Source organism: Amblyomma maculatum, chromosome 6 (assembly GCF_055883805.1).
Source record: "Amblyomma maculatum isolate TAMU_Amacu chromosome 6, ASM5588380v1, whole genome shotgun sequence".
Taxonomy (NCBI): Eukaryota; Metazoa; Arthropoda; class Arachnida; order Ixodida; family Ixodidae; genus Amblyomma; species Amblyomma maculatum.
The window spans coordinates 71,452,922-71,478,953 of NC_139349.1; the positions used below are offsets into that span (position 1 = coordinate 71,452,922).

At 44.3% G+C, this 26,032-nt stretch overlaps 1 protein-coding gene across 1 annotated transcript in view; it reads right to left on the minus strand.

Moving 5' to 3' along the window:
* LOC146186004 (thrombospondin type-1 domain-containing protein 7A-like) overlaps window positions 1-26,032 on the minus strand; it is a 330,413-nt gene that overhangs the window by 229,840 nt on the left and 74,541 nt on the right. The window contains exons 5-12 of the mRNA XM_084606943.1: window positions 25,436-25,827; window positions 24,301-24,570; window positions 21,224-21,327; window positions 20,574-20,738; window positions 16,842-17,047; window positions 15,094-15,289; window positions 7,037-7,229; window positions 5,318-5,430 (exon numbers count right to left, since the gene is read on the minus strand). Of these exons, the coding sequence (XP_084463069.1) occupies window positions 5,318-5,430; window positions 7,037-7,229; window positions 15,094-15,289; window positions 16,842-17,047; window positions 20,574-20,738; window positions 21,224-21,327; window positions 24,301-24,570; window positions 25,436-25,827 (1,639 nt within the window). The remainder of the gene's footprint in view (window positions 1-5,317; window positions 5,431-7,036; window positions 7,230-15,093; window positions 15,290-16,841; window positions 17,048-20,573; window positions 20,739-21,223; window positions 21,328-24,300; window positions 24,571-25,435; window positions 25,828-26,032) is intronic.

A 26,032-nucleotide genomic window follows, 5' to 3' on the forward strand; every position in this document is an offset into this window, starting at 1 on the left:
GAACACGAAAAACTAAGTAACAAGGCGAAGGGTGGTCTTCACGCGGTTGCTTACTTTTATGGTGACAGTGAAGTCTGGCAGCCCGTGACAGGCGACAGTGCGTGGGAGCCACGCAGGCGTTTGTGTTCAGCTGTCCGATGCTTCCGGGTTGTTTATCGTTACTTAAGCGCTGGCGAAACCAGATACAAAGAATTGCGCGCAACAAATATCATAGCTTCGTGTAATTTACGACTACGCAAAAGCGCGCGTCAATTGCACCTCCAAAACCATGCTGTCTTTTTCGAAAAGAGTGAAGTAGTTACACTGTTTATTATCATTCTTACTTGTTCGATAATACTCTGCGCTGTATAACTGCCTTTGAGCACTAATTAATGTTATGCAGATTGTTTGAAATATACAATTCAAGTCTTCTGTCCTGTTCATATGTGGGTTTTCTGTCCCTTTTGCCTCAATAAGCCCCAGGAAATATTATTTCGAGCGATTTCCAACTGGTCCAAGTTTCTGTGAGTATGATTTCGTTTCTTTGGAAACGTGTAGCGGAAACAACACTTGTAAGTTCTGTCGAGATGGATAGTACTGCAATGCGGACAATATTTTCGCTGTAAAGTACTGTAAAGGGACGATTATTTAAATATTGTTAAGTAATGAACACTCTAATCATGATTTCTGAACCTCACCCCATATATTGCGAAATTGATATTCAGCGCCCAAGGTGAGTACAGTTTATGGTTGGTTTGTAGGTTGGTTGGTTTGTAGGGTTTAACGTCCCAAAGCAACTCAGGCTATGAGAGACGCCGTAGTGGAGGACTCCGGAAATTTCGACCACCTGGGGTTCTTTAACGTGCACTGACATCGCACAGCACACGGGCGCCTTGCTTTTCGCCTCCATCGAAAAGTTGCCGCCGAGGCCGGGATTCGATCCCGCGTCCTTGGGAACAGTAGTCGAGCGCCGTAACCACTGCGCCACCCCGGCGGGGTATGATGTTATTAGTCGGCACTGGAGTTCGAAATATCGAAAGTGGAAAAAAATATATATTCAGAGACATTCAGACGCCGCCTAAGATGCGACAAGATAGCATATGTGTTTTCGTGGCTGTGGAGCCAGCTCAAGAAACGGCTCCATTTCAGTGGAACGAGCTGTATGGGCGGAAATGTAGGGGCTGCGCCCTGCCCTACGCGGTTGAAAACATATAGAGGCCTTTGCCTCCTTTGCCCCCGGTGTTTTAGTATTTTTTGTGCATGCTCTTATTGCAATCGCCGAAGCTTCGGTGGCGTACTAAGGTTTTGCGACTCGCGCATTTTGAAGCGAAAACTTCACCACACCATATAATCCAAGGTCGCTGTGCATGAAATAAGGTCACAGTGTGCATGCGTGAAACTACAGATGTTCAGCCGGTGCACTTTCGCCACGCGCCTCGCTCCAATGCATCGCCGCACTCTGCATCGCACGTCATCACTTGGCTATGCGTCTCGCCATTGTGCGCGTTATTCGTTTCGATGCTGCGGAGACATAACAGCGGCGCGCGCACTCGTTTGTCAGACACGCAATGGACGATGATGCGACGAGCTAGCGAACGTACTCGGTCGCCATCAGTTCAGGCTACGAGAAACTACGTCCACGGATGCCAAGGTCGTGGCATGGCACAAAGCCGACTGCGGACGTAATTATGCCAACCAGCGGGCCAAGGGGGCGGCCGTTGAAACCCCCGATCAACGGGAGTAACGTCATGCCAAACTACTAGACACTGGGCATTGGGTGCAACCATGTAACCACATGTAATATGTAACATGGTTTACTACGTGTAACCACGTGCAATGAAGCTTTCGCGTACACACAGTTTAGCCAAAGCTTAACAGTCACTAATATTTATTTATTCATTCATTCATTCATTCATTCATTCATTCATTCATTCATTCATTCATTCATTCATTCATTCATTATTATTTATTTATTTATTTATTTATTTATTTATTTATTTATTTATTTATTTATTTATTTATTTATGTCCACACGAGGCAGTGGTGGCGGCTCAGCTATAGATCCAGTTGGCGGGCCCGTGAATTTTCTTTTCTGCTTTCCAACAGTCATAACAACTACAGCGAGTTGTTTGCACCATATGTATGCGTATATGTACTATGTGAATAGCGGTTAATAAACTTCTCTTTGTGTATGTATGCGTTATCGCGTAAAATAAGGAGGGTTAAACTCTACCTAAACTGATTAAGACGAGTGGAAGCACAGCTTGGTATGTTTTGTCATGGTTTTGCTGGGATGTTTGACGGTTTGGATTTGGGACCCTGGCACAGAGTTTGGCAGAGCGTTACACGTATTTAGTTGGTTAGCTTTTTAGGGAAAGCAAAGGTGCGGTATCTATCTCACGTCTCGACGGACACATGCACTTACAGTTAACGGCATACAGCTAGAGATATTTATGTGTTGATTCAATTTCCTTCCGCAAACTAGCCTCCAACGTGACTAGCAGGCGGATGCTAAATGTGAAGCGAAATTGATTACGCTACCCTCAATGCTGCACAAAGAAAGTTTGCTTCGAAAGACTGGTTGGAAATCACGTGTTTGCTTTGTAAGACGCTTTTCTCAGTTACGAGTGACGTCGACGCCTTTTCGACCGAACGAGCTGTACACGCTGTATAGTAGTACACATTTGAAATCCCGCTATATTGGCTACGCTCGAGCACACCTCTCTAAAATGGCCTCCCTTTTGTGTGGTATTGTCACGGCAGCCACTTGAACGTCTCCTACGTAAAAAAGGGCGTAAACTGGGTCTCCAATTCTGTACAACCAGTGCCATTTTATGAATGTGTACAGTGGGAAAGCCAAGTAAAAAAATACTTCCACAATATATTTTTATGTTAGATACCTTTAATCACGATGGTCATTCTGAAGTTTAAAAAATGGGCTCATCATTCCTTTTGTCAGCGTTCAACTTCGCCAATTATTTACGTGCCCTGACTGAAAAGTTGAGAAACCTAAGTAAATAATTTGGGTTATTCCTTCCTTTGTTCTATGTCGCGTACATAATCTTAGCTCCACCGTGCAGTCAACCTGCACAAGCTACACTGAGGTGTCTTTCTCACATTCGAAGTAAAAAAAAAATCTGTATCGATGTGTTGAAACACCGGTTGTAATAGTTATCAGTGTACGGTCTGAGCTTAGCTGCAATTATTGTTATTTTTGCATGATTTTTACAGAAGTAAGCCAGAAAAAAAAAAAAAAAAAAGCAAACGGCAACGCACAAATATTTGCAGAACCAACCTGCTCAATTCGCGAATCCATATGGAACCTGCACCTGAAAGCGTTTTCCCATTTGTTCTGCAAGAATGGGTGAGAGTGAAGCAATCTGCCTGTGAAGGCATTAGTAATGCAACTGATCCGCACGTGTTCAAAAAGAAAATACACAGGATCGAATATGCATCCTCGTACCAGAAAATTTGAGACAAGCTGAAAGGCCGCTAGGTGCCGGCTATTAGGATTTGTACACGGCAAAGAAACAAAAGTAATATTCTTTTTTTCTGGTGCAAGAAAATATGTAGGCTAACACTTTATGACTCACGGGATTTTTCTTTTTTTTTCAGGAATATTGATTGATTGAATGTTCTTTATTGAATAGAAAGGCTCATGGCCATGGATGGGTGTAAAGGGGAGTAGGCAGGATCTTCATTGTCTGCATTGTCAAATCATATTGCTCTGACCAGGCCACTAAGGGAGCCATACTTGGCAAATATCATTTGTGTATTAGCATCAGTTCCTAGAAGGGAACGGTAGTTCAAGCGGTAGGTTTCAGTCTTGTCAGTAACAGCAAGTTCGTTACAGGTGGGCTTAGTATAAAACATCAGATTACATCATTAAAACATCGACGCTCATTTAATGGGCAGGATGAAATCGGGGGAATTAAGTGTTTTTTGTTGCCGGAAGATGTCGCTGAAAGCTTTTCAGAGCGACTGGCCCGGAAAAGATCTCCCGGCGACAGAAAACATTTAATCCCCCCGATTTCATCCTGCCCATTAAATGAGCGTCGATGTTTTAATGGTGCAATCTGCTGTTTTGTACTCAGCCCATCTCTAACGGACTTGCTGTTCGCCAACGAAAATGCATGATTAAACTCTAATAATTGCGCGGTTCTCGAAAGTAATGTGTTCCTCGCTGCAGCCCGTGCGTGTCACGACTTTACATTTCGAGCCGTAATAGCCGCTATCGGCGAAGCTGTTGTGCGGATGGGTTTGTTAACGGCTAGTGCTTGGGCGCCAGTGGACATTGAGGACGACTCCGTCCAGGTATTACACATAATCAATACCCTGGTTATTTTTGGTTATCTTAAACGCTTACCCGCTAAAGAAGATGACTTTATCGCCGAGGATGTTTCATACAAACATCATCCTGACCGCCATCTCACTCTGACGACGTCACTAAAGAAAGATGGTTTGCCCAGATTTCGCACAGGGCGGTGATGCAGCGTTCCTCGCGATTTAGGTTGGATTAATATGATTTAAGGCCTTAGAACGATTCAGGTTATAAGGGACCTGTAGTGAAGAGCTTCGGAATTTGAAATAAACTTCAGTTCTTTAACGTGTCCTATCATCGCACAAAACACGTTCGCCATCCTTTTCACCTGCATCGAAAAGCGGCAACTGCGGTCAGGATGGATTTGACCCACGCCAGTTTTCATTCATTCATTCATTCATTCATTCATTCATTCATTCATTCATTCATTCATTCATTCATTCATTCATTCATTCATTCATTCATTCATTCATTCATTCATTCATTCATTCATTCATCTCATTGAGTGCTACAGTCTTCAAATATTAGATTCAGCAGTCGAACACCCATAAAGAAAGCCACCAGGATACATTTGTTTTTTCTCAAAAGATACGCGCCCGAAATACGGCGTTGACATACGCACGCAACTTGAGAAACCATCCGGGCAGGGAGAGCTTTACATTTGTTGTTTCAGTCATATCTAAATTACCTCTCCGTTTCATTTAGAACTGTTTCTTCGTTATTGGAACGCTGAGTTTACCGATGCCGGCCCACTTCTATTTGCGCTCATCGCAAAATTTAAAACGGCTTGAAGTTAAAAACCCGGTAATTACATTTACTGCTTCAAATATACGTTATTCAAAATCACAAATACATCTTTATTTGTACTTAATGGACTTATTGCGCAGGTACTGAGCATGTTGCTTGACCTGAGGACAACAACGACAGGTCATGTTATTGGGGCGCTCAACTAAATACATAAGTCAATAATTTGTAAACAGAGAGAAAGGTGCAAGTAACCAGTCTATAAGTACTTACCATCACCACAATCTTTGCATAGCCTCCAGTCAGAAAAATTTGTCACCAAACAATCGACTGGACATGGTATGTGGCAGGGCTGTGAATTGGCTGGCTTCTTAAGTGGAGCGCACCTGAAAAGAAAAAAAGAGGCGAAATGAGAGAGATAGAATGATAAATCCTAAAAAGAAACATTTTGCCCTCATAACAATGCATAAAGCTCAGCGTTGGTAGAATTGCCAATTTTTTCAAGCAGAAATTAACAGGTAGTGGGCCGATCAAGCCAACATTAATTCATCAGCATGGCTCCTTTCTGCTTTTTAGACGAACACTCATCCTTCGTCCTCATGAATATGGTAAAGAGAACCTGGCATGCAACTTCGCACTGGGGAAGGGGCAACAGAAGTAACAGAGAGGGTGTGAATGAAGGGTGGTGATTTCACGGTGGATTGAAATTCCTAGTTGTGACCCAAGAAGAGACCACGCACACACTTGAAGACACTCCTCTCCCGGAACATGTAGCAGACGTTTTCCGTACACACCACGTGTTGCTGCACTCACACCGGCACAGTTACAGAGACGAGTTGTGTAATTTTGCTTTCTGGCATAAACGCTAGACTCCACACACTGCAATTGAAAACTTCAAAGTACCTATGCATACTGGCGTTTCAGCGCAAATACCCATGGGCGCGTGGTACGCACTGTAACCTGTGTACTCGCACACTGCATAGCACAGATAGCGTCAAAGGCGGGAATCCATGGCCTATTTCACCCATTTCACATTTATCCGTACTAACGTCTCGGCGTACGCACTAACTGAAACAACGATTCTCCAGCCGTCTCCGAGTGCCACAGAGACTTCAAGCAAACATCGCTGCAGCCGTATAGGCATGGGCAGCAATGTATTTACCGCTGCAATTGATTGTTGTCAGTAGCGTTAGCCCGATTGCAACATTAATTTTTTTGCTAAAAGCAGGAGATGTTCTTTCTTCAGAGATTTAAACTGTCTGCAGATGCATTGATTGCAAGTTTTCTCTTCACAAAGCACTCTTTCAGAAAGGCTACTCGCCGGCAAAAAGCCATCCAGAAGTTACAAGCTCATTTTCAAGTAAAATATAGAAGCTGTGATGACGCAATTCTGTCCGGCCTTAATAATGAAAGGGGCTTTAATTGCTGAACAATAATTATTTTTTGGCTGTTCTTTCAAGTTAGAGATTATGTAGCTTCGTATAGCATCTATTTCCTTGCTCTGTTTAGCATGCTTTGAAATGGTGTCACATTTCATCCTCGTATTTATGTTTTTAGTCCTTGGCGTATTTTATTTTGGCTTTTACGCCCCTTGTTACTCCCATGCTTATTAATTTTACATAAAATCCTCACTGTCACTTCGCCACTTGAAGATAAAAAGTTTGTTTCAGCGTAGGAGCCTTGTACTCTCTTTAACTTTCTATCTTTACTCGACCAAGGTTTTTCCTTTTTTTTGGTTTATTTTAACGGCGTTAATCATTGCTGTTAGATGTTTTACGACACTTGAAAAAAGATGCTGCGTGAAGAAGCAAGTTTTTCTGAAGAATGCGTGCGCCTAAATGGCTAAACAAACGCTCAACAACTTTCGTCAAAACACGCTCTAAGCTTCTAAGGCGGCTTGCTCTCCCTACCGACGGCAGTCTCGCCAGTTAAATTCTTCAGCTTTACCAGTATACCGTAGCGCAATATGGACATGCGTACGATGTAACTCACTTCTTGTCGGAGACATTTCCCTTGAAGAAGCAGTTGACGGTGCGTTTTTGCCTTCCCCGGCCACATCCGCTGGTGGCGTTTTCAGCAACGCATTTCTCCCAAGGACTGGTCTTCCAGTGCATGCCGAAGCAGCGCACCATGTTACAGTCGTCCGAATCCCTCAGCTCTGATTTGGGAGGGCATGGAGCGCCACCTGTCGAAGGGACGACGGAATATTTACCACGATGCCTTGGAAAAGGCAGTCCGACAGCATAGAGTTACTACGACAGCAAAGCTGTAAGCGCTACATGAACTGGAGAAGTAGGAGCTCACCTTTCCCTGGCTGCTTCCTCTTCAGAGCGCGAGAATAAGACATGCCGATTTGTCACTTAGTAGGCTCAGGTCGCTACTTATTCGGGGCAATATATCTCACACAAATTTATATTTTCCAAATGCTTAGACACGTACGTAAAATCGGGTTACGATAAAGGGACCTTCAATCTTGGTCCTGTAAAGTAGGCCTATTTGCGAATTCTTGGCGCCATGTTAGACATCAAGATTTGAAGGTTTTCAAGAAATATGCCCTTAGCGTTTCGTTCACAACGTTGACGATCGAATTTTCTGGATAAGGTGTCATCGAACCTGCCGTGTTAAAAATATCTCCCTCTCTTGTAACACGTGCTGCTGTCTTTAGCGATAGCTCAAGAAGCCTAGCTATAGTGTCTGAATTTTCCAAATTAGAGCGGCTACATGTTGTTGAAAAGGTACCCGAAATCGTCTCCCAATGAACTTATTCTCTGGTGGTGGAAGTTGGCAACAGACCCTTTGTTGCGATTCGCTAAATATCGCTTTTTGCCACCGAGCAGCATGTCGTGGGTTAAATTCGAATAGTGCGTTTTTTTTTTTTCTCAAGGAAGCCAGGTATAAAATGGTTTCAATCTTAAACGCAGGTCGCGGCTAAGCTGAAGTTGTCACAGTGACCCCGTATGCATGCGATTATCTTAATGTCCGGTTAGGACAGGCAGCGTAACGTCACGTAAAGTGCCATTTTTATTTTTTTTCTGAATGTTTTTTTCAACCTTAGTACGTAGGCTGCGTCTTTTCAAACTCTTTTGCAACCATATCTGCATATAGAGAGAAACTATATAAAGAAAGACATGATTCAGTTCAGTTCAGGCGTTCAGTCGTGTCCGACTCTTCGTGACCCTATGGACCATGTCACGCCACGCTTTCATGTCTCTCACTATCTTCTTAACATCACATAGCTTCATCTGCAATGCCTCGAGAATGCCATCTAACCATCGCGTTCGCTGCCTACCCCTTCTCCGGCGAACCTCAACCTTTCCCAACATCAAATGTTTCTCCAGCGACTCCTCTCTTCTCATCAGATGACCAAAGTAGCTGAGCTTTAACTTTAGAATTTGACCCTCCAATGAGCAGTCAGGGTTTATGGTCGACAATATCGACTGATTTGATCTTCTGGCAGTCCAAGGAACTCTTAAGAGTCTTCGCCAGCACCACAATTCAAACGCGTCAATTCTTCGGCGGTCAGCCTTTTTCACAGTCCAACTCTCGCATCCATACATCACAACTGGAAAGACCATAGCACGGGTTATACGGATCTTGGTTGGCAGACTAATGTCTCTGCTCTTTACTAGGCGGTCAAGGCTAACCATTGCTCTCTTTCCCAGAAGCAGGCGTCTCCTAATTTCATGGCTGCAGTCTCCTTCCGAGGTAATCTTGGCGCCCAAGAACAGAAAATCTGTCACAGCTTCCACTTCTTGTCCATTGATGCTCCAGGACTTGATAGGGCAAGACGCCATGATCTTCGTCTTTTTAATGTTCAGTTTAAGTCCAAACTTCTCACTCTCTTCTTGCACGCGCATCAGAAGTCTCTTGAGTTCCACTTCACTTTCTGCCATTAAAGTGGTATCATCCGCATATCTAAGGTTGTTGATACGTTTTCCAGCAATCTTCACTCCAGCTGAAGACTCGTCCAGACCGGCCTTCCTCATGATGCACTCTGCATATAGGTTAAATAGGCAGGGCGACAGTATGCAGCCTTGCCTCACCCCTTTCTCAATCGGAAACCAATCAGTAAGACCATACCCAGTTCTGACTGTGGCCTCTTGCCCTTCATAAAGGTTCCTGAGGAGACAGATGAGGTGAATTGGAACTCCCATCTCTTGGAGAGCTTGCCACAATCTGCTGTGATTAGTGCACCTTCATTATTGGCTTAAAAGGCCTCCCAACCTCCACAGTACACCATGTTAGTTATAGGATGAAGTATAAAGAACCTGCATCGTCTCTCTAACGGCTCATGTCACTCCTATGCATACGAAAACCAAGCAATGAACCACCCACTCCCCATGGTAGGGAGGGAAAGGCCCGGAACCTTCCTTTTCTACGTAGACTTCATTAAAGCGACACACAAATATGTCCGAGAGTATAAGGTTTTTTATAAAAATTCTTGTATTTAAACTGCGCTATTATTTTTTCATTTATTTATTCTGGCAACATTCAGAAGCGCTTTTATAAAATCCGTCAGTTGATTGAACGGCGTATCTTGTACTGGTGCATGTGTTTTGTGCAGAATGAGACAGCATCATGCTTCATTACTGCAACGCTACGAACCAATAACGTTACAAGCCGGCTGCCATGTAGGTAGCAGCGAAGAGCGGCAGAGCACGTAAGAAGTGACGTTGGAAGCAATGCGGGCTCTTTTTCTCACAAACTATAAACTAGTAACACTTTGCAATGAGGGATTGAGTGTCCTGAGCGGTGAGGCTACGGATTTTTATCTGCTCAGAAGCAGCCAATAGCCATCTACGTTTAATAAAACACGCATCGTGCTGCCATCTTATATTGTGTTCTGAACCACAAATTTGACAGCCTCTAGATTACCAGCGAGGCAGAGGGAGCAGAGTTACCTGTAATCCATCACACGCTCAAGCCCGGGGCAACGAGAATAATGCTGATTAGAGCTCCTAAATATGTTGTGCCAAAAAAAGAAACAAGCACGAAACTAGATTAAAAAGTAGTTATTTTCTGCCAGAATGGTAGGGGACTGCATCATTGTGGCGTCCCGATAAAAGTGAATGCAGAGAAAGAATGGCATAAGCTGGAAACCTCACATTAAATGGTCTGGTGTTAATTTCATTTCACTAGATTGAACCTAAATACTCGAAGGTTCATACTTGTTAATCCCTTTAGTTTTCAGTTGCTCTATCACAGCACTCTATCTAAATTATTTGAACATGAGATTTAAAAGGGTCCAGAAGTTTTGTTTGAATCGGCCGGTGTGAATGAACTGCAAGTATCAGATAATAGCTCGTAACGGGCGAAAATAACCTGATCTATACAACCCATACACTGATCACGCGTTCGAAGCATTGCCTCGTATATTAAATCTGCCAAAGCATGTGGGCGAGCAAGAGCTAGATAATTAGAATAAGAACAGAAAAAAAAATAATTACCTGTGGTTTAGTTCTGGTTAAACCTGGATGGAAGTAGCAGCTTCTTTTGCCTGGCTACGCATTTGGCTGAACTTGTGATTAAACACAGAGTCAGGGCGTTTAGCCAAACTGCTTCGGGCGGAGAAGTCTTCCAGTTGTATGACATCGTCTCTACTTCGTACTCCAGGGTACACCGCCGTCACAACATTTGATCAAGCCTTCTGTACTAGCAACTCGCTGTTGTCGTTAATCACTACCAAGGAGGCAACTGCCAAGCTGTTGTTATCACTAGAGGTTTCTTCATTATCTCCGTTTTCTTGTCATTGTTCCTTTGCAACAGCGGAAAAACCGGTTGGTAGGCAACGGGACGCTTTTTCAGCCACCGGCGAACTTCTCAAGAGATAAAGCAAAATAAAGCCCCGCTGTAACTAAGCCGCATGAACCATGAGCATTCGTAACGTTACTTGAATTTCATGGCAGGCTGCTTCTAATATCACCCTCCCGCATGAAAGGAGAGGCCCGAGTTGGTGCTGTTTCAGGCACCCACCGACACTGACGCTGAAGGCTCGAGCTGGCTGGCGTAGTGAAGCTTAAACTTCAAAAAGCTTCAAGGTGTTTCGCATTTGATGTTCTTTCATCCTCGTGATTATGGATTTGCATCGGTGCTTTGGACCCACGTTAGAAATGTTTCTTCGGATTGTCGTGGAATTTTTTGTTATAACCCATGCATGCGCTTGGCAGCTGGACGCGTTACGGAACACTCAGGCATTCAGCCACAAAATATGGCTCAACATCGAGAACATAGGATAACGATAAAGCATCGAAACCTAGACAACCAGAACGCAAATATTAAAGATTACCGGGCTATCAGGGTCAAAACTGAAGTTGAGAAAAACAGAAAACGACTATGCCATTCCCTAATTTATTGCCAGCCACGTAGCTTCAATCAATCATGCTCGGCAAAGTTTGGACGTCCTAGTATAATTAACCAATCGAACACTGTGATCGGATATGCAACTGATCGATTCAGATGCTTAGCCCGAAGCGTCATTGCGGTAATAGCAGTAGAGTCTGCCACTGGCGGCGGCGTAGAAAAGATACGTGACACTGCTGTTCTAATCTCGAGAAAATGACCTTTCTCGACGCGCCTGCGTTAGCAGACTGTTGCACCACTTATCATTCTCAAACAAAAGATAGTAAAACGGTAGTAACTACTACTGCTGCCACCGTCTCCCGACCGCTAATATAGAGACCGCAGTGAGCGAACAGCTATAATATTTTAATCAAGGAGAGGGGGGGGGGGGGGGGTTAATTCAAATTGTTTTGAAAGCTAAATACCAATCTGCGTTTTCAGTGCATTTTGGTTAAATGATGCGCTCTTCTACAGCCAGCAGTTGTTTGGAGCATGCTTGCCTTATACAGCTCGTTATCCTTCTCGGTCTTTACATGGCTGCCTCCATTTTTTCGTCGGTTGCTAACTTTTAAAACTTGTCATTTTCAAAATACATGTTGTGAGGGTGCATGTATCACTGCATATGTTTATGTCTATTTGAGGAGGACAAGTTGGACGGAGATTCACTCCACTGCCCTAATGGGATAGATGCCCGGCCACAACTATAGGGCAGAATGTTTTTCAGGGTAAAGCATACTGCGACTTTGCTGGTTTTATAGGATATGGACACAGGTAAAATTTCGTTTTCAATATTTACATCGACAGGGCACGTCGACCGAACCATGTTCAATAGAAGTTAAGTGATAGCATGCCAATTAGGCCATGAAAAGCTTACTAAATTTAGAAAACGCTCACGAACAAGTATTCCAGGAGTCATATCCGCAATGCAATAATTTTTAAGCTAGGTTCACTGATGCCGAATATATCGGAGATCGTAAATGACGGACCTGCTCTCCCACTGAACTCAGTGCATGCCGGTGCACAGGAAAACACAAAGAAAACAAGCCGAGATGGCCCGCTCACCGCGCCTTGTTACACCCCTGTCACTTGAGAGCGTCCGGTGAGGGGGCGGTGCTCAGGGAGTTGTCGATCTAGCGGGTTGAGTGTGGTCTCCATGAGCATTTTTTTTAATTATTTGTAAATTAGTGGCTCCAAGCAGAGGTTTTAATTTTAGCGCGCATGTTCAGAAAGCCAACTTTGCGGATTGAATGCATTAGAATATTGCCGAAATTAGCGTTTCGGGGTCCCTTCAGGAACTGCAACTTTGCAGCCAACATTGCTCCTTGATGTCTTGCTAGCTTTTTGTCCAAAATACGAGGAAAATTATAATTGCTGATCTTTACAGAAACTTCCCCATAAGCATTGTGTTTGAGGAAAGAATTTAAATTATTATAGAAAATAATGGGTTCAAAAAAATGTTTGCAGGAACAGCATTGTAACAGCAGGAACAGAATGTGCTGCTTAACTGCTTTATTAGATAGTTAACAAAAACTTACTAAATAACTTTTTAACTTTTGCATTTGAGTGGTAAGGACCAATGAGTGGTTTGAAACGGTAAAATATGAAGATGCCAAAAAACGAAGAAAAACTCGTCATACAACGTGAGGAAATCCGACGCATTTTTAGTCTCTAGGACTACTAGCCGTTATAACGGATTTCGCTGATGTCCGTCCGAAGCCGCTCCTTCTCTTTCTTTCTCGCTTCATGAAAAAAGCGCGAAGGAGAAGAGGGCGACGTGCGCATCAGGTGGTTTAGCCAAAGAGGAGGTGCAGCGTCTGCACAGCTGCAGCCAATGAGAGGGTGCCGCGTGGCACAGTTACGTGAAAGTATTGTTCTAGTGCGTCACCTTGCGGCGAAGCAGCTTCCGGTATTTTACAGCCGCCGGCCGTCCCTCTCCGTGTAAGGGGCTATCTCGAGCAGCCGTCTAAACAGTCCCCCACTCCCAGAAGGAAACGAAAATCCGCGTGGCAGTGCCGAATCAGATAACACCCCCCTACCCCGAGCTTTTGGGTTTACTGTTTCTGCCTGTCCTCGCTGTTTTGAACGAGTTTGTTCATTTTCTGTAGGCTCATTATTTTTTTTTTTTTTGCTGAACATGCTGCGTTCTTCGTTTTTGCTGGCCGGCAAAAGAACGTCCGGGATCAGAAACGTCTCTCCTATGTACTTCGCCGTTTCTGTCTTGCTGCATGCGGCTGTAAACAGCAACATCGTTTTCACAAACTCCCCGCTGCCCGTATGAATTGAATGCTGGAGCAAGGGACGAGTTTGCCCAGCCTGAAGCATGTCGTTTAGGCGCCGTCAACCTCGATAGACATCTCTTCCGTTGGCACAGTCAGCTCTAGGCTTTCACGGGCAGTAGACGTGTACGCGCTGAGCAGCTAACCGCATCTTCAAGCAGCTTGTGCTCACCTCCGCGCCTTACAAGTCAACTCCGAATTTTTTCAACATTCACGTATTCCGGTAAATATCTCCCTGTAGATTTCACTTTCTGTTCGGACGCATTCTACTAAATTTGGGTGCAGTGCGATAATTCGTTCCTGCGAAATTAAATTTTAAAATGTGCATTTTTTGTTGCCTCAACTCAGACGATCACGGCAGGTAACACTGCGTTCGCGATGTCACAAACATTACAACCACGTTACTGCCCTCTCCTTGTGTGATCAAGAAATTTTTAGGTATTTATTTGGCTCTTTTAAACATTTAACGTACTGCGTAACTATTACCGGTATTTATTTTCACTATCCAATGCGCGTGCGATTGGTTTTCCAAAACTGTATGTGACGTCCCCGATTCGTCAAATGGAATATCCTTTGTGGCCACGAAACCCATTTCGGTTTTGATTTGCTGTTTGCTCTTTCAAAAAAAAAAAAAAAAAAAAAAAAAAAAAAAAAAAAAAAAAAAACAGACCTACTTAGAATTTCAAAAATTGTGTCGGAGTCAGGACACACCGAGGAAGGTAACGCAGTCAATAAATGAAAACGAATAAAAAAACCACCCAAATTGCCTTATAATAGGCGTTCGCCATCAAGCGCGCTTCCATGCTCTTCGACAAACTAAACAATGTATGAAAAAAGTATGCCGGGCAAATCAGTGCTAGCGTAGCTACTCTTCATTTGCTTCACTATGTAAATAGGCAACAATTGATCTGTACGAAACCAAAAATTAGCGCCAGAGACTCGCAGAAAGCTCGATATAGATGTGCCGACCGGTAATGACGTGATGCACTGGCAAAGGCGCCACATTCGAACTGCCTCCTGTACTGTGACATGTCGTGCTATTCCTTTTGATTAATCGCTCATAAACATAGAGACCACGCAATTTGCAATAACTAGCATTTTCTTTGCACCGGACTGAGAGGCAAAATGATTTAAAATGTGTGACTCAACACCGCTTGGATTACGAGTTGAGGGCCGTTGCAATTCCTCAAGTCATCACCGGACGTCGCCTCTGTAAGGAGCTTCCTGCGTATCTCTTTCGGCCTGAACACCCCCTCTGCTTTGTATATAAGGCTATCCTTTCATAATACTGTACCTTCTGCTGCGGTGGACTAGACAGATGCGCGCTAGTCAGACTGCAGGACAGAGAACAGGAAAGGCCCTTAAATTTTTATTGAGAAGCGTTACCACAGATAGTTTTAGCACTTTTTCAGAGTTTGGCGATGAGCAACTTACCCTTTCCTGGGTACCCAAGTATGGATCTGTTTCGGGTCTGGATGCCATAGTCCATCCTCTCGGCGCATGGCGAAGAGCATGGGGACCATGGGGACCAGTCGGACACGACGCAGTCTTCGGGACAAGGAACCGTGCATTCGCGTTCTTTGAGGATAGGAGACTCGTAGATGATGCAGTGCGCGTCGTCCACCACTGTCTGCACAGACCGAAGAGACGCACTTGGATGGCACTATCTGAAAACTCCTCACAAGAAACGCCCTAGGACCGGATTAAGGAAGGCATTGCCATTTTTGCTGCCTCTTACCTGCTTTACCCTAAGAAGCACAGACCTCTGCAAACACAATAACTCTATGCGATTTCTAGTGATTCTGGCACTCTGTTTTTCTCGCCTGTCATCTCTGTCTCCTTCGCTGTGGTCAAGATCAACCAGGCAACGTGGCAAATGAAGATAACAGAATAAAAGAACAGTTAAATACGTCGTCATGTCCTCATAACCGAGAAAGTGGCAGATTAAACTATAGCGGCGGCCCAAAACAAGGAACAGTAACCATAAGTTCTATAGAGGTCAGACGCTCCGAGGATACTGGAAGATGGATATCAGCGCGTAAGCACTATGCCTGCCGAAAGCTAAGCTGTTTAGAATGCATCGCTCTAAATCCCACGATCTTGACTTCAAACTTCACAGATGCAGTATTGAGCCATCGGCTTAGAACATATTTGCAAATGTAGCTCCCGTATTTTGGAGAAGCTTTTTCTTGTAATAATTGTGTTTATGTAACCCTGTTTCTGCGTAGTCCTTGTTGTATTTTCAATTGTCTGAAGAAAGAAAACGCGGTCAAGCCGTGTTATATGGATCTCAAAAAACACAGGTATCACGCAATAACACGACATTTAAGACAAGCCGGTGCCATCTTTGCAGCCGAAAGCTCCTTGTCATGTGAATTTATTAGGAAACATTTCGTCCAAACTGGAACACCCAAGAATTCGGTATACTATGGAAGCACACATATTTTACGCGATTAATGGCGCAAGGTCCCTGTGCACCCCTGCAATGGAAGAGAGGAACGCGCCGAGGAACAGGCGTGTCCCATTTCTCCTATGGCGGAGGAGTCATCGAGGGCAACGCAGACATTAGTCCGCCGCCACTTCGTTATAACCCCGTCATTGAGACAAAAATTATTTCACAACGACTCCTACGAAGGGATGTGTCCTCCCTGCCGATGTCTACCGACTGTTGCCCATATTGTATGGGACTGTCGAGAGTATCCTGACATTAGAATCAGGGCTCTCGCCGATATTCCAACAGCCATTCGCCCAGCCAGCTACATCGACCGGGCCTTTCCGCTGTCTCTCGACAACGCGGCCGTCGCTATGCTCTGGGCAAAGTTGGAGAGTTTTTTGGCTTAGGCCCCAGAGCCAAGCTTTACGGCAAATGTCACAGACAATCAAACCAGACCCTCCTCAGCCTCCGTGATTGTGGTGGGGTCAGATGCCCGCACAGATGCCAGCAGCAAAAGTGCATGACAGGGCTGTCAATAAATGTGTTTAAATAAATTAATCCTTTCGGCTTTATTGCCAACGCAGGCTGGTTACCATGGGGTCCACACGAAGATAGCGACGAAAAAGAAAACACAAAAACAATTTAATTGTATTGCATGTAAATTAAACGTTTGAAAGTTTAAAACGGACGTTAGTGAGAATGAGTGGATTGAGCGCAGGAAATTAGTTCGTTGAGAGGCACGTCATACCCCGTCGAAGAAAACGCAGCTTGCGTCCCGCGTCTCTATGCCGTCTCCGCAGTGTCCGGTGGACAGAGGCTTGCAGGGTCCCCATGGCTTGGGCTCCCAGTGCGAGAGCACGGCACGGTCGCAACTCTCGACCTCTTTCAGATGCGGACACTCGCTACCACCACGCGAAGGCGCCACCACCACGGTGCGTGTACGAACTCGGTAGCCTGCGCCAACAGTGCAAATCAAATCAAACGTTCATTCTCACCATGTTCTCAACAGATGGGAACTATAGAAAACAGCTGTCAATAGGTTGCTTGACGAGTCCGCAGCCCGATACATAAGGTGGCGTCTGGACAGCACCAGATAATAAACAAAGGTGATAAACAAATCAAGACACTTGATTAGTGCAGAACAGAAGGGAAACACTCCGGCCAGGTTAAACAAACACAAGTATAAATAAAAACAAGTTTACCCATTTAAACGCATCTCTTTAAGTTCAGAACAACTAAATAATTCAAAATTAATTACTCCTAGCAGTTTAGAAATGATGGCAGAGAATATAACAAACGTTCTACGCCAGAATTAAAGCGTGGTATACTCACGGACATTCCAGGTTACTCCATGTCTTGTAGCATAGTAATACTCATTGTTCTCTAAATGTTCACATGCATGCAGGCTATGTATATTACTTTTCACTTCATATTTAAATCTCTGACCTATAAGTTTTTGACCTGTAGTGATATGAGCACCGAGAAAAAACGTCTGATGATATTTCGCTACAACTTGCATTGTACATCACGTAGATGTTTTTGCAAAAATATAAAACATTTTTTTGTGTGATATGTGTTGTTGTGACCCAGACAAGTTAGCAGTAATTAACACAGAGTAGAAGGGAGAATTATAGACCAGTATATTAGTTTTAGTGGAAAGCATGTATCTGAGATTACCGACTACTATGGGTATTCGAGCAAGTTTGGGTAATAAGTTAACATGAGATTCCCAGGACGTATTAGCAGCAAATACTACACTTAGACGTTTGAAATGGTCAACGATAGCAATAGAGTGAGAGTTTAAGGTATATTAGTATGAGGAAGAACAGGCCTATTTCTCTACCGAAAGACAGCGGCTTTTGCTTTGCTTCCGTTAATCTTAATATATTTCAATGAAGATCATTGTTGTAGTTTAACTATGCTGTCATAAGAATCAGAGATAAGTTTATCGATATTACTATCAGAAAAAAAATAAAGAAAGGTTAGGAATGTGCCAATATGCTAGTATCATGTGCTCATATATAATAAATTTCGCGTTGGTGAACACTGTTAACAACGATATTAATATACAGGTTAAATAACAGGGGCTAAATGTGCTGTGCCGAGGAACGCCATAAAGCAGTGCCACTGTAATACGTTCGATTCATACGTATATTTAAAGAAGCATTAACCAACTTCAGCGTCTTAGTATTTTTACATCTATTTTTGCCTGTGAGGCATTTAGGCTAACATTCATGTGCATAGTGGCAAAGGTGGCAATGCCAATTTCTTTATGGCCAGCGTTTCCTAAAGATAACAATAATGTCTTGTGCGCTTTTCAAATATATGCCAACGATAAATAGCTACGATTTGATTAAATGGACACGCAATAAATTTTCGTGACAATAGTCGCCTTTCACCAGTAACGAAACCTCGGAGCTTTGAATCAAGGTGCCCTGCTCGAGGTCTCATTTTGGTGCATTATTTCTGTTTTTTCTTCGAGAAGAGTGCTGAAATTGCCCAAGACATACAGATACTTTTTACCTCAACGTATAGTTACTAGAAGGAAGACGAGACTGCATAACTGCAACAATTTTTAGAGTGGCAATTCTCCAAACTGTATAAATGCAGCAGCAGTGTATTTAGTTGAACGCGTTGTAAAATTTGTGAAATTAGTTACAAAACAGAGGTTTGTTATGCTTTTTCTGTTAGGACAAAACAATATAGAACACTTACTCGCAGAAAGTTGTGCTTTAGCGTGCACCTCTCCTCTATCGCATGTCTGTCGTGGCATTGTCATTCGCTGCCAATTTCTATCATACAAAAGAATGTTTGGCCAGCACGACAAAGGTAAAAAGCTACATGACAGCTCATCAGATTGCTCATGCAACGATTCACGATTCGGCGGCTGAGGCGCACACACAAGGACCCAAGGTCACTCTAAATTCCTGCTGAATTCAAAAGTGCGTCTGCGCATTCCGCTGTAATGGAATCGTTATTATTCACGAAGTTAGGGAATATCTGCTCAATTCATTTGAAATTCTTAAGGAGCTTCAGGGGAAAACGAGGGCAAATTTATGTTCGCTATTGTAGGCAGGGCTCCACGTGCAAGTCAAAAAGGAGCAACTCTTATCTCAAACGGAGTTTTTAGACATAGAGAGCACTAAAAAACGAAACACAGGCGTCGCCGTAAGTGGCCGGTTTCACGAATGAATTGCGTACGCCGAGCGCTGTTTTTCGAGTGCGGATTACTGAGCCTGCGCTACATCGAAATTATCTTCATAACGCTGGCATCTCATCTTTTCGAGTAAAGACGACGCGAGGTTGAATCGAGTAGCCGGAAGAGACTACAGTCCCACCGATAAATAAACATTCTTATTTAAATAAATTTAAGCTAGGGATCACAGTTTGATGAAAGCGGCAAGCGCGTTCATTTGTCCAATTGCTCGTGTAACCTTTCCTTCCCCGCATGGAAACAGCCAATCCATGATGCTTTACTGCACTTTGCTTTATAAATTAACGTACTTTGTTTTATTGCAGACCATCGCATTATAGCTAACAGAGCTCTCTTTTTATTGACAATAACACATAAACAAGATACGTATGCTCAGGAAAAAGATACTTCATATGAAAATTTTAGGTGTCAGTACAAAAATCGCAAAAGATAGTTTAATCTATGCGGATTAATTTCCCAAAGCGATAAAGGCTAAGAGGGACGCCCTAGTGGAGAGCGCTGGAATGTTTATGCCCCCTTGTGTTCCTTATAACATACCCTGAAATCGCACAGCACACGGGGGCCTTGGTTTTCGCCTCCATCGAGAAGCGGCTTTATCCAGCGTCCTCAGGATCAGCGGACGAGCGCGCTTACCACCGAGCCACCGCGACAGGGAAATACATGTATTAAAAACTGCCAGAAAATATAATATAGGGCAAGTAATATTCACATTTACAGAATGCTTCATGCCAATCTTTATGCTTAGTAGCAACAGAGCAACTTCTGGCCAGAAGCACTTGTGGCTACTCTGCAGTGCAGTGTCAGGGTCTCCCTAATGTCAAAGGTCTACGCGAAACGGATGCCGCCTTAGACGCCATGCCCACCGTCACCATTCCGCGCCAAGAAGTTTTCAATAAGTGTGAAAATTATTCCTCATACGGCTGACCACGAAAGTGAAAGGGAAGTGAAGTATTGCTCCTTTGCGACGCAAAGATTTGCGTTATTCTTAAAGAAGCAGCTCGCACTGAGCCTTATGGACCCATACGTTCCATCGTACAGATTGAACGGATTTAATATGCTCGAAAAGATAGAGTTAGAACTGTGCGGAGATCCGCAATCCGTGCTGCTTTCACATTTAATAAGCAAGAACCGCAAGCAGAGCTTACCGTCAGGTTTTCTATTAGTTTCTGTCACATATCAGTCGCCCTGCAAATTTTCCGATGTTTTTAACAGTTACGACGCGCCGATGAAAAGACACGACTATCAGATGCCTAAATTGGCACTCGCCTTCTTCAGGTGCCGGAAACGGTGATCCACGGATATGAGGCAGGCACTGCCCCCAAGGCGACCAGTGAGACACCTGGCAGTCCGTAGGACATGGAACCCGGCACTGCTCATGCACTGGCGGTCGCGGGTGTGGGGAACACAGTTCACTGGATACTGGCGTCCAATCTGACAACAAAGAAGTAAAAAAAAACACACGCTTGTGCAGTCTCAATGGCACTTATCATTCAATTTCCGGTCATAAATTCAGGCTGATAGTGACTAATGTTACATATCGAGTCCAAATAAATGCACCAAGAAAGCGTAAGAGTGCACATTTACATGCGCAACTGCACAGAATGGCACAATAGAATACTGAAAAGCAAACAGAAAAGGTTAATTCCAGGATCGAGCAAAAACGCTGTATTCAAGCCCTCATTCAGGACCCGTGCGCCCTGTCGACGTCTACATTTGAACAATAAATATGAAGCCTGCACAGAAACGAATCTTTCCGAAGGACTTGTCTCTTTCCAGTCTCTGTCCACGGCGCCTGCCTACGATGCTGCAAAAGGAAATGCGTCCTTCGGCTGCCGCCGACTGATTGAACACCATGAAGTGACAACAGAACAGCCACCAGCTGAGTTCTATGTTAATAAGCAGCTTACGTAGCGCACCTTTGGTTCTGACGCATGTGACGTTCCTCTGTCGCGTACCACCGTTGCAAGCTGCGCCAGGCACTGGTACGCAAGCACTCCATTCGGAAGTCGCCCAGCTGAAACTGCGCTCGAAGAGAATAGCGAAACAGAAAGAGTAAGGCTGTTACAATGTCCATATTCTTGCGTATGATTCTTGTATGTACTTTATGGCGAGTCCCTTTATACCAAAGGCTGAATATTTCGATGCCTGGCAGGGTCTCAGCGCTCGCATTTAGGGCGCTAGAGCACACACAAAAAAAAAAAAGAAAAAAAAGCGGATACGCAACTCCGTCTCTCAGACGCAAAATTGAGGACGGTCGTTGGCTTTCAGGCACGCAATAGCGCGTCAGAGGAAGTATGAAGCTTCTTTGCTCCGGAGAAAATATCGTATTCGTACGGCAAGGCTGTAAATAAGAAATAATGATGGTGGAGAAGGGGGGGGGGGGGGAGGGGGGAGAAGGGAGGAGGGGGATTTTTGCAGTAAAAGCCAGCTTGATTTGAGGAAAATAACAAAAAAGAGAGAGACGACATTCCGAGGTCCCCAGAAAACAGGGCCCCGTCATGTTGACAACTGAGAAGGCTACAGTGGGGTGAACTGGGCCCATATTCCGAGTTTGCGTTGTTATCGTGAGTGTCGCTGTCTCCCCGACCTCGAGTCACCTGATTGGTGGAAAGGCTGGAAAATGAAGTTGCCCCCTCTTCCGGTTCCGCAGTGGCAACACCCAGTTCCGGCTTTTCGACCAATAGATGACTCGAAGTCACGTGAGATATCGACACTCGATAACGACGCAAACTTGGTATATGGGCCCTGGTGACCTCTAGAAAACAGAAAGTATAGCGCAGTGACAACAGACGACGAGGCGAGTGCAAGACAAGCGCTGTCCGGTCCTGTCCTCGCCTAGTCCTCGGTTGTTACTGCGCTATGCTTTTTGTACGATGATAAACCAGTATGCCCAAACATATTCGATTCTGAAGTGCAACTCTAAAAACGTAGCTAAACACAACTCATAAACATAAACAAGGTGTTTAGAGAGGAGAGCATAATTTGCTTGAAGCAGGCTGCGTAAATAAGGTGCACATACAAAAGCTGCAATTAACCCCACATCCAAGAACGAGACTGCGAGAACACATACTCCTCTTTATTTTTCGTTTGTTATGCAGGCCAGAGAACGAAGTTAAATATGTACTTTCGTTAACTTCATCTTAAGGGCCTGCTAAAATTGAGTAAGCTATTGTTGTATTACTTTATGGCTCAAATGTTGTAATGCTATGAGCTCTTCTCTGGATAGACCATCGAATACGTGAGTGACTTCTCGGGTACTTCTGAGTGGATGGTGATATGATGCGAAGCAAAAATAACGCCTTTCTTTTACGCCTAAATAATGCCGATATCCTGAAGGGTAGTTAACGCGGCAGGAAATGCACGAAGAAAATAACAAGTGAGCGTGCCACAAATGCACTACAACTAGTATTGGAAAGTGCAAATAGCATAGAAATTTCTCGTATACAATTTCCGCGTGAACGTGAATGTATTGAAAGAATAAACTGCTAGAACACCTAGTTCATTTGGATTCAAAAAGTAACAAAGCCAGGCTTAGCATGGTAGCGAGGAAAACTTTAAAGCGTATACATATTCCTGTAAAGCACCGGTTTAATTTGCTTGCTTCAAGTGGAGCGAATCTGGAGTAGCTGTAAGAAGAATCTTTTTTGTACAACAACTTCTCTCTATGGCGACCGGGAAGCAAATTGACCCGGAAGCTTTTATTCTCTTGCAACTTTAGCTTTGCAAACAAACCTAAAAGACAGCCAACCGTATTACGCCAGGTTTACTCGCATAAAAGCCGGGTCGCTAAGCTTCTTTTTTTTCTTTGGCTGGTGTGTCTTCTGGGACTGTAGTGACAAAACACCTCGAGACTAGCAGGATTAAAGGAGATCAGTATTTTTGCTTCTTTGCTGCGTCCTATATGTATCTTGTCGAGGGCTGCTAGTTTAATGCTCGTGCGGGAAAAAAACGTCTACGCAGCTCTATTCATAAATGATGTGGCTGCTCTCGAGGAGCAAGCAGAATGGGTCACTCGAAACGTAAAGGCAGGGAATAATTTGTGACTTAAGCCTGAAAGTGGAATCTCAGTCGTAAACGAAGGCTAAGGAGCTGCGCGCATGTTTTTTGCAGCCCGTGTAAGCAATGTTTTTTTCATAACAGAGAAACTCTCGCTCCTATGCAAATGAATATATAAATTTGACTTTTATTGGCTCTTTCATTGCTAGAAAAAAGAGGCAGTTCCATACAATCAACCACAATTAATATTTTCTCTATTTATTACGGACTATGCAGTTTTTATGACATTTCTGACGTTTTCAGGACTCATTTGGATGAGTTTAAGTCTTGTGTGCTGAGGAATGCGCATTCGATGCTAGGATTTGTCTGCGACATTTCTTGCATATGAAAACACATATTTTCAATTATTGATGAAGAACAGGTTTTTGGCATGACGGCTGGTCTGCCGTTCTTGTGTTACGAATTTTATCAGAATAGGCTTCTCTCTTTTTTTCATTTGTACAAAATGTTGCCACGAACTGGCAGAAGGTTGCAAAATGGCATTATCATTTATATTTCCTCTAAACACTCATCCGGTATCACGTGACACACAATATGAGAACAAATAACAATCATTGAGTTCAATTGTTAATGTCATATATTGCCCAAGCCTGGCGGGGAAGTATCATGAACACCAGGCATAATTTACTGCATAAAATGTGCGGCTTACTTGGTCGAGCATTTGCACATGAAGCGTCCTGACAAATGTGGTCACGAACTGCTGTGACAACTTACCTAATTAGTGTGTAACGTTTGAATCTAAGGCTCATTAGACGCCCATCGAAATCCAGTATTCAAGCAACAAGCCCTTAATTCCCGCAAATGCTAAGTTTAGTTGTTCTTACATGCCTCAGACAGCCCGCACTTTTTCTCTTGCCGCGTCTCCTTTCCTCAAGGGTGTTAAAAGAGGAAGTCGACCAGCAGCACTGCGAATGCCGCCTAAGAAGTCCATTCCCACCTAGAACAAAGCGGCAGGCGGTCCACTTGAACGGCCATCTCCACGAGTGGCGGGCACGGCTTCCCAGCGCCATATGGCAGCTGCTGCACGTAGCGTAGCCGGCGCATGAGACGCCGGCTGCCGGCCCATGTGTCACCGCTGTCCAACTGGCAGCCCTCGCGCTCAACGTGCCAGGGTGACCACGGCGACACGCCGCAGTCGACGGACACGACACACGACTCGATATCGTGGGGCAGAGGGCGCTGCTGTCCATCGCTGCGGCGACACTTCCTGCGAGCGTTGGCAGGGGTCACTTCAATCGCTTCTTTAAGATGGTACGATCTTCGACACTGCCAAAGTTTGAGCAGGCATGTCCCTAAGCCCATGATGCGAAAAACGTGGTTTTGCTGCAGTAAAAGAACCTGCTGCGAGCGCATCTGGACACGGCTACAGTTATTTTTTTTTCTCGGAACACGTAAGCCCTGAAGATGTTGAATTATCTCTGTAGCCTGCTTGTAAAGTTTGCAACTGAGATGCGTATTCTGTCACCGTCGTAAAGGTTGACCACTGCAGTGCTCGCCAACGAGCCGATGCATTGACATTTTAGCAGGACTAATTTCTGCCCCGTTCATATCAACAATCAACTCATCGTTTTTTGACAAGTTGAGTGCCAGGGACATTGTGGAATGATGAGGTGATATCGCATGTTGCGTCGCATAATTATTATTTTTAAAATATTTACGTTTTCCCGTACTTGTGGCAAGGAGAGAATTAGAAAATGTGCCACGGCTTCAGAAGGTCAGGTATTGTCTAAGATATTCAGAACCAGGTTATCAACCACCTCCTCCATGTTCTATGCCCAACACAATACAAAAAAAAAAATAAATAAAATTGTCCAAATGTGCAATTGCGGACCAAATAGTATGGACCACACTGTGGTCTATATTCCACGTGCTTAATGTATACGCTTGTAATATTTACTTTTGTAGTTGCACGTGTAGGCAGCAAACATATTTATTTCCATTAGACAACGGGACAGAAGTGTTTGAATGCGGAATCGTGGTCTACGTTATTTTTTTAGTGACATGTATATGTGTTCTCGACTAAGCCTCAGAAATTATTCTCGTTTCATAGACGGACAGCACACATATCTTACCCGATGAGCACTTGGACTCCGTTGCTGTCGAGGCAGGCAACCTTCCTTCGGCGTGTGCCCACCTGCGGTTGTCGGAATGCGATTGGCAGATCCATACCTGCCTGAGTATCTCCCGTGTTCTGCTGCTGAGTAGAGTAGTCACTTTGGCACTCGTTCCAGGGCCCAACTCTGAGCACGTAGTCCGCGGGCGCTTTCCTACGCGACTTGCGCTTGCGCCACTCACGGCAGTCCGGTCGGGCCTGGCACTGCTTGGTCTCGGAGAGCGCGGGACACTCGGCACCACCGTTCGAGGGACCCACAAGCACTATACGCCGTCTACTGATGCTGTGAGTCTTGCAACGGCTAATGTTGTGACACTCGGGCCAGGGCTCGAATGGAGTGACAACGCAGTCCTGTGCGTCAAAAGGAAAGTCTTCTATTAGAAGCCAGCCAAATGGGAACAATTGCATACAATTTTAGCACAGCACAATTAGTACAGGAGAGGCCAAGAAACATGAATGTACACATAGTATGTACCTACTGTGCTGGGCATACGACGTGGGATGTGCAAGCTTCCCCATAGCCACTGGAACATGGGATTCAGATAGCTGGTTAAGT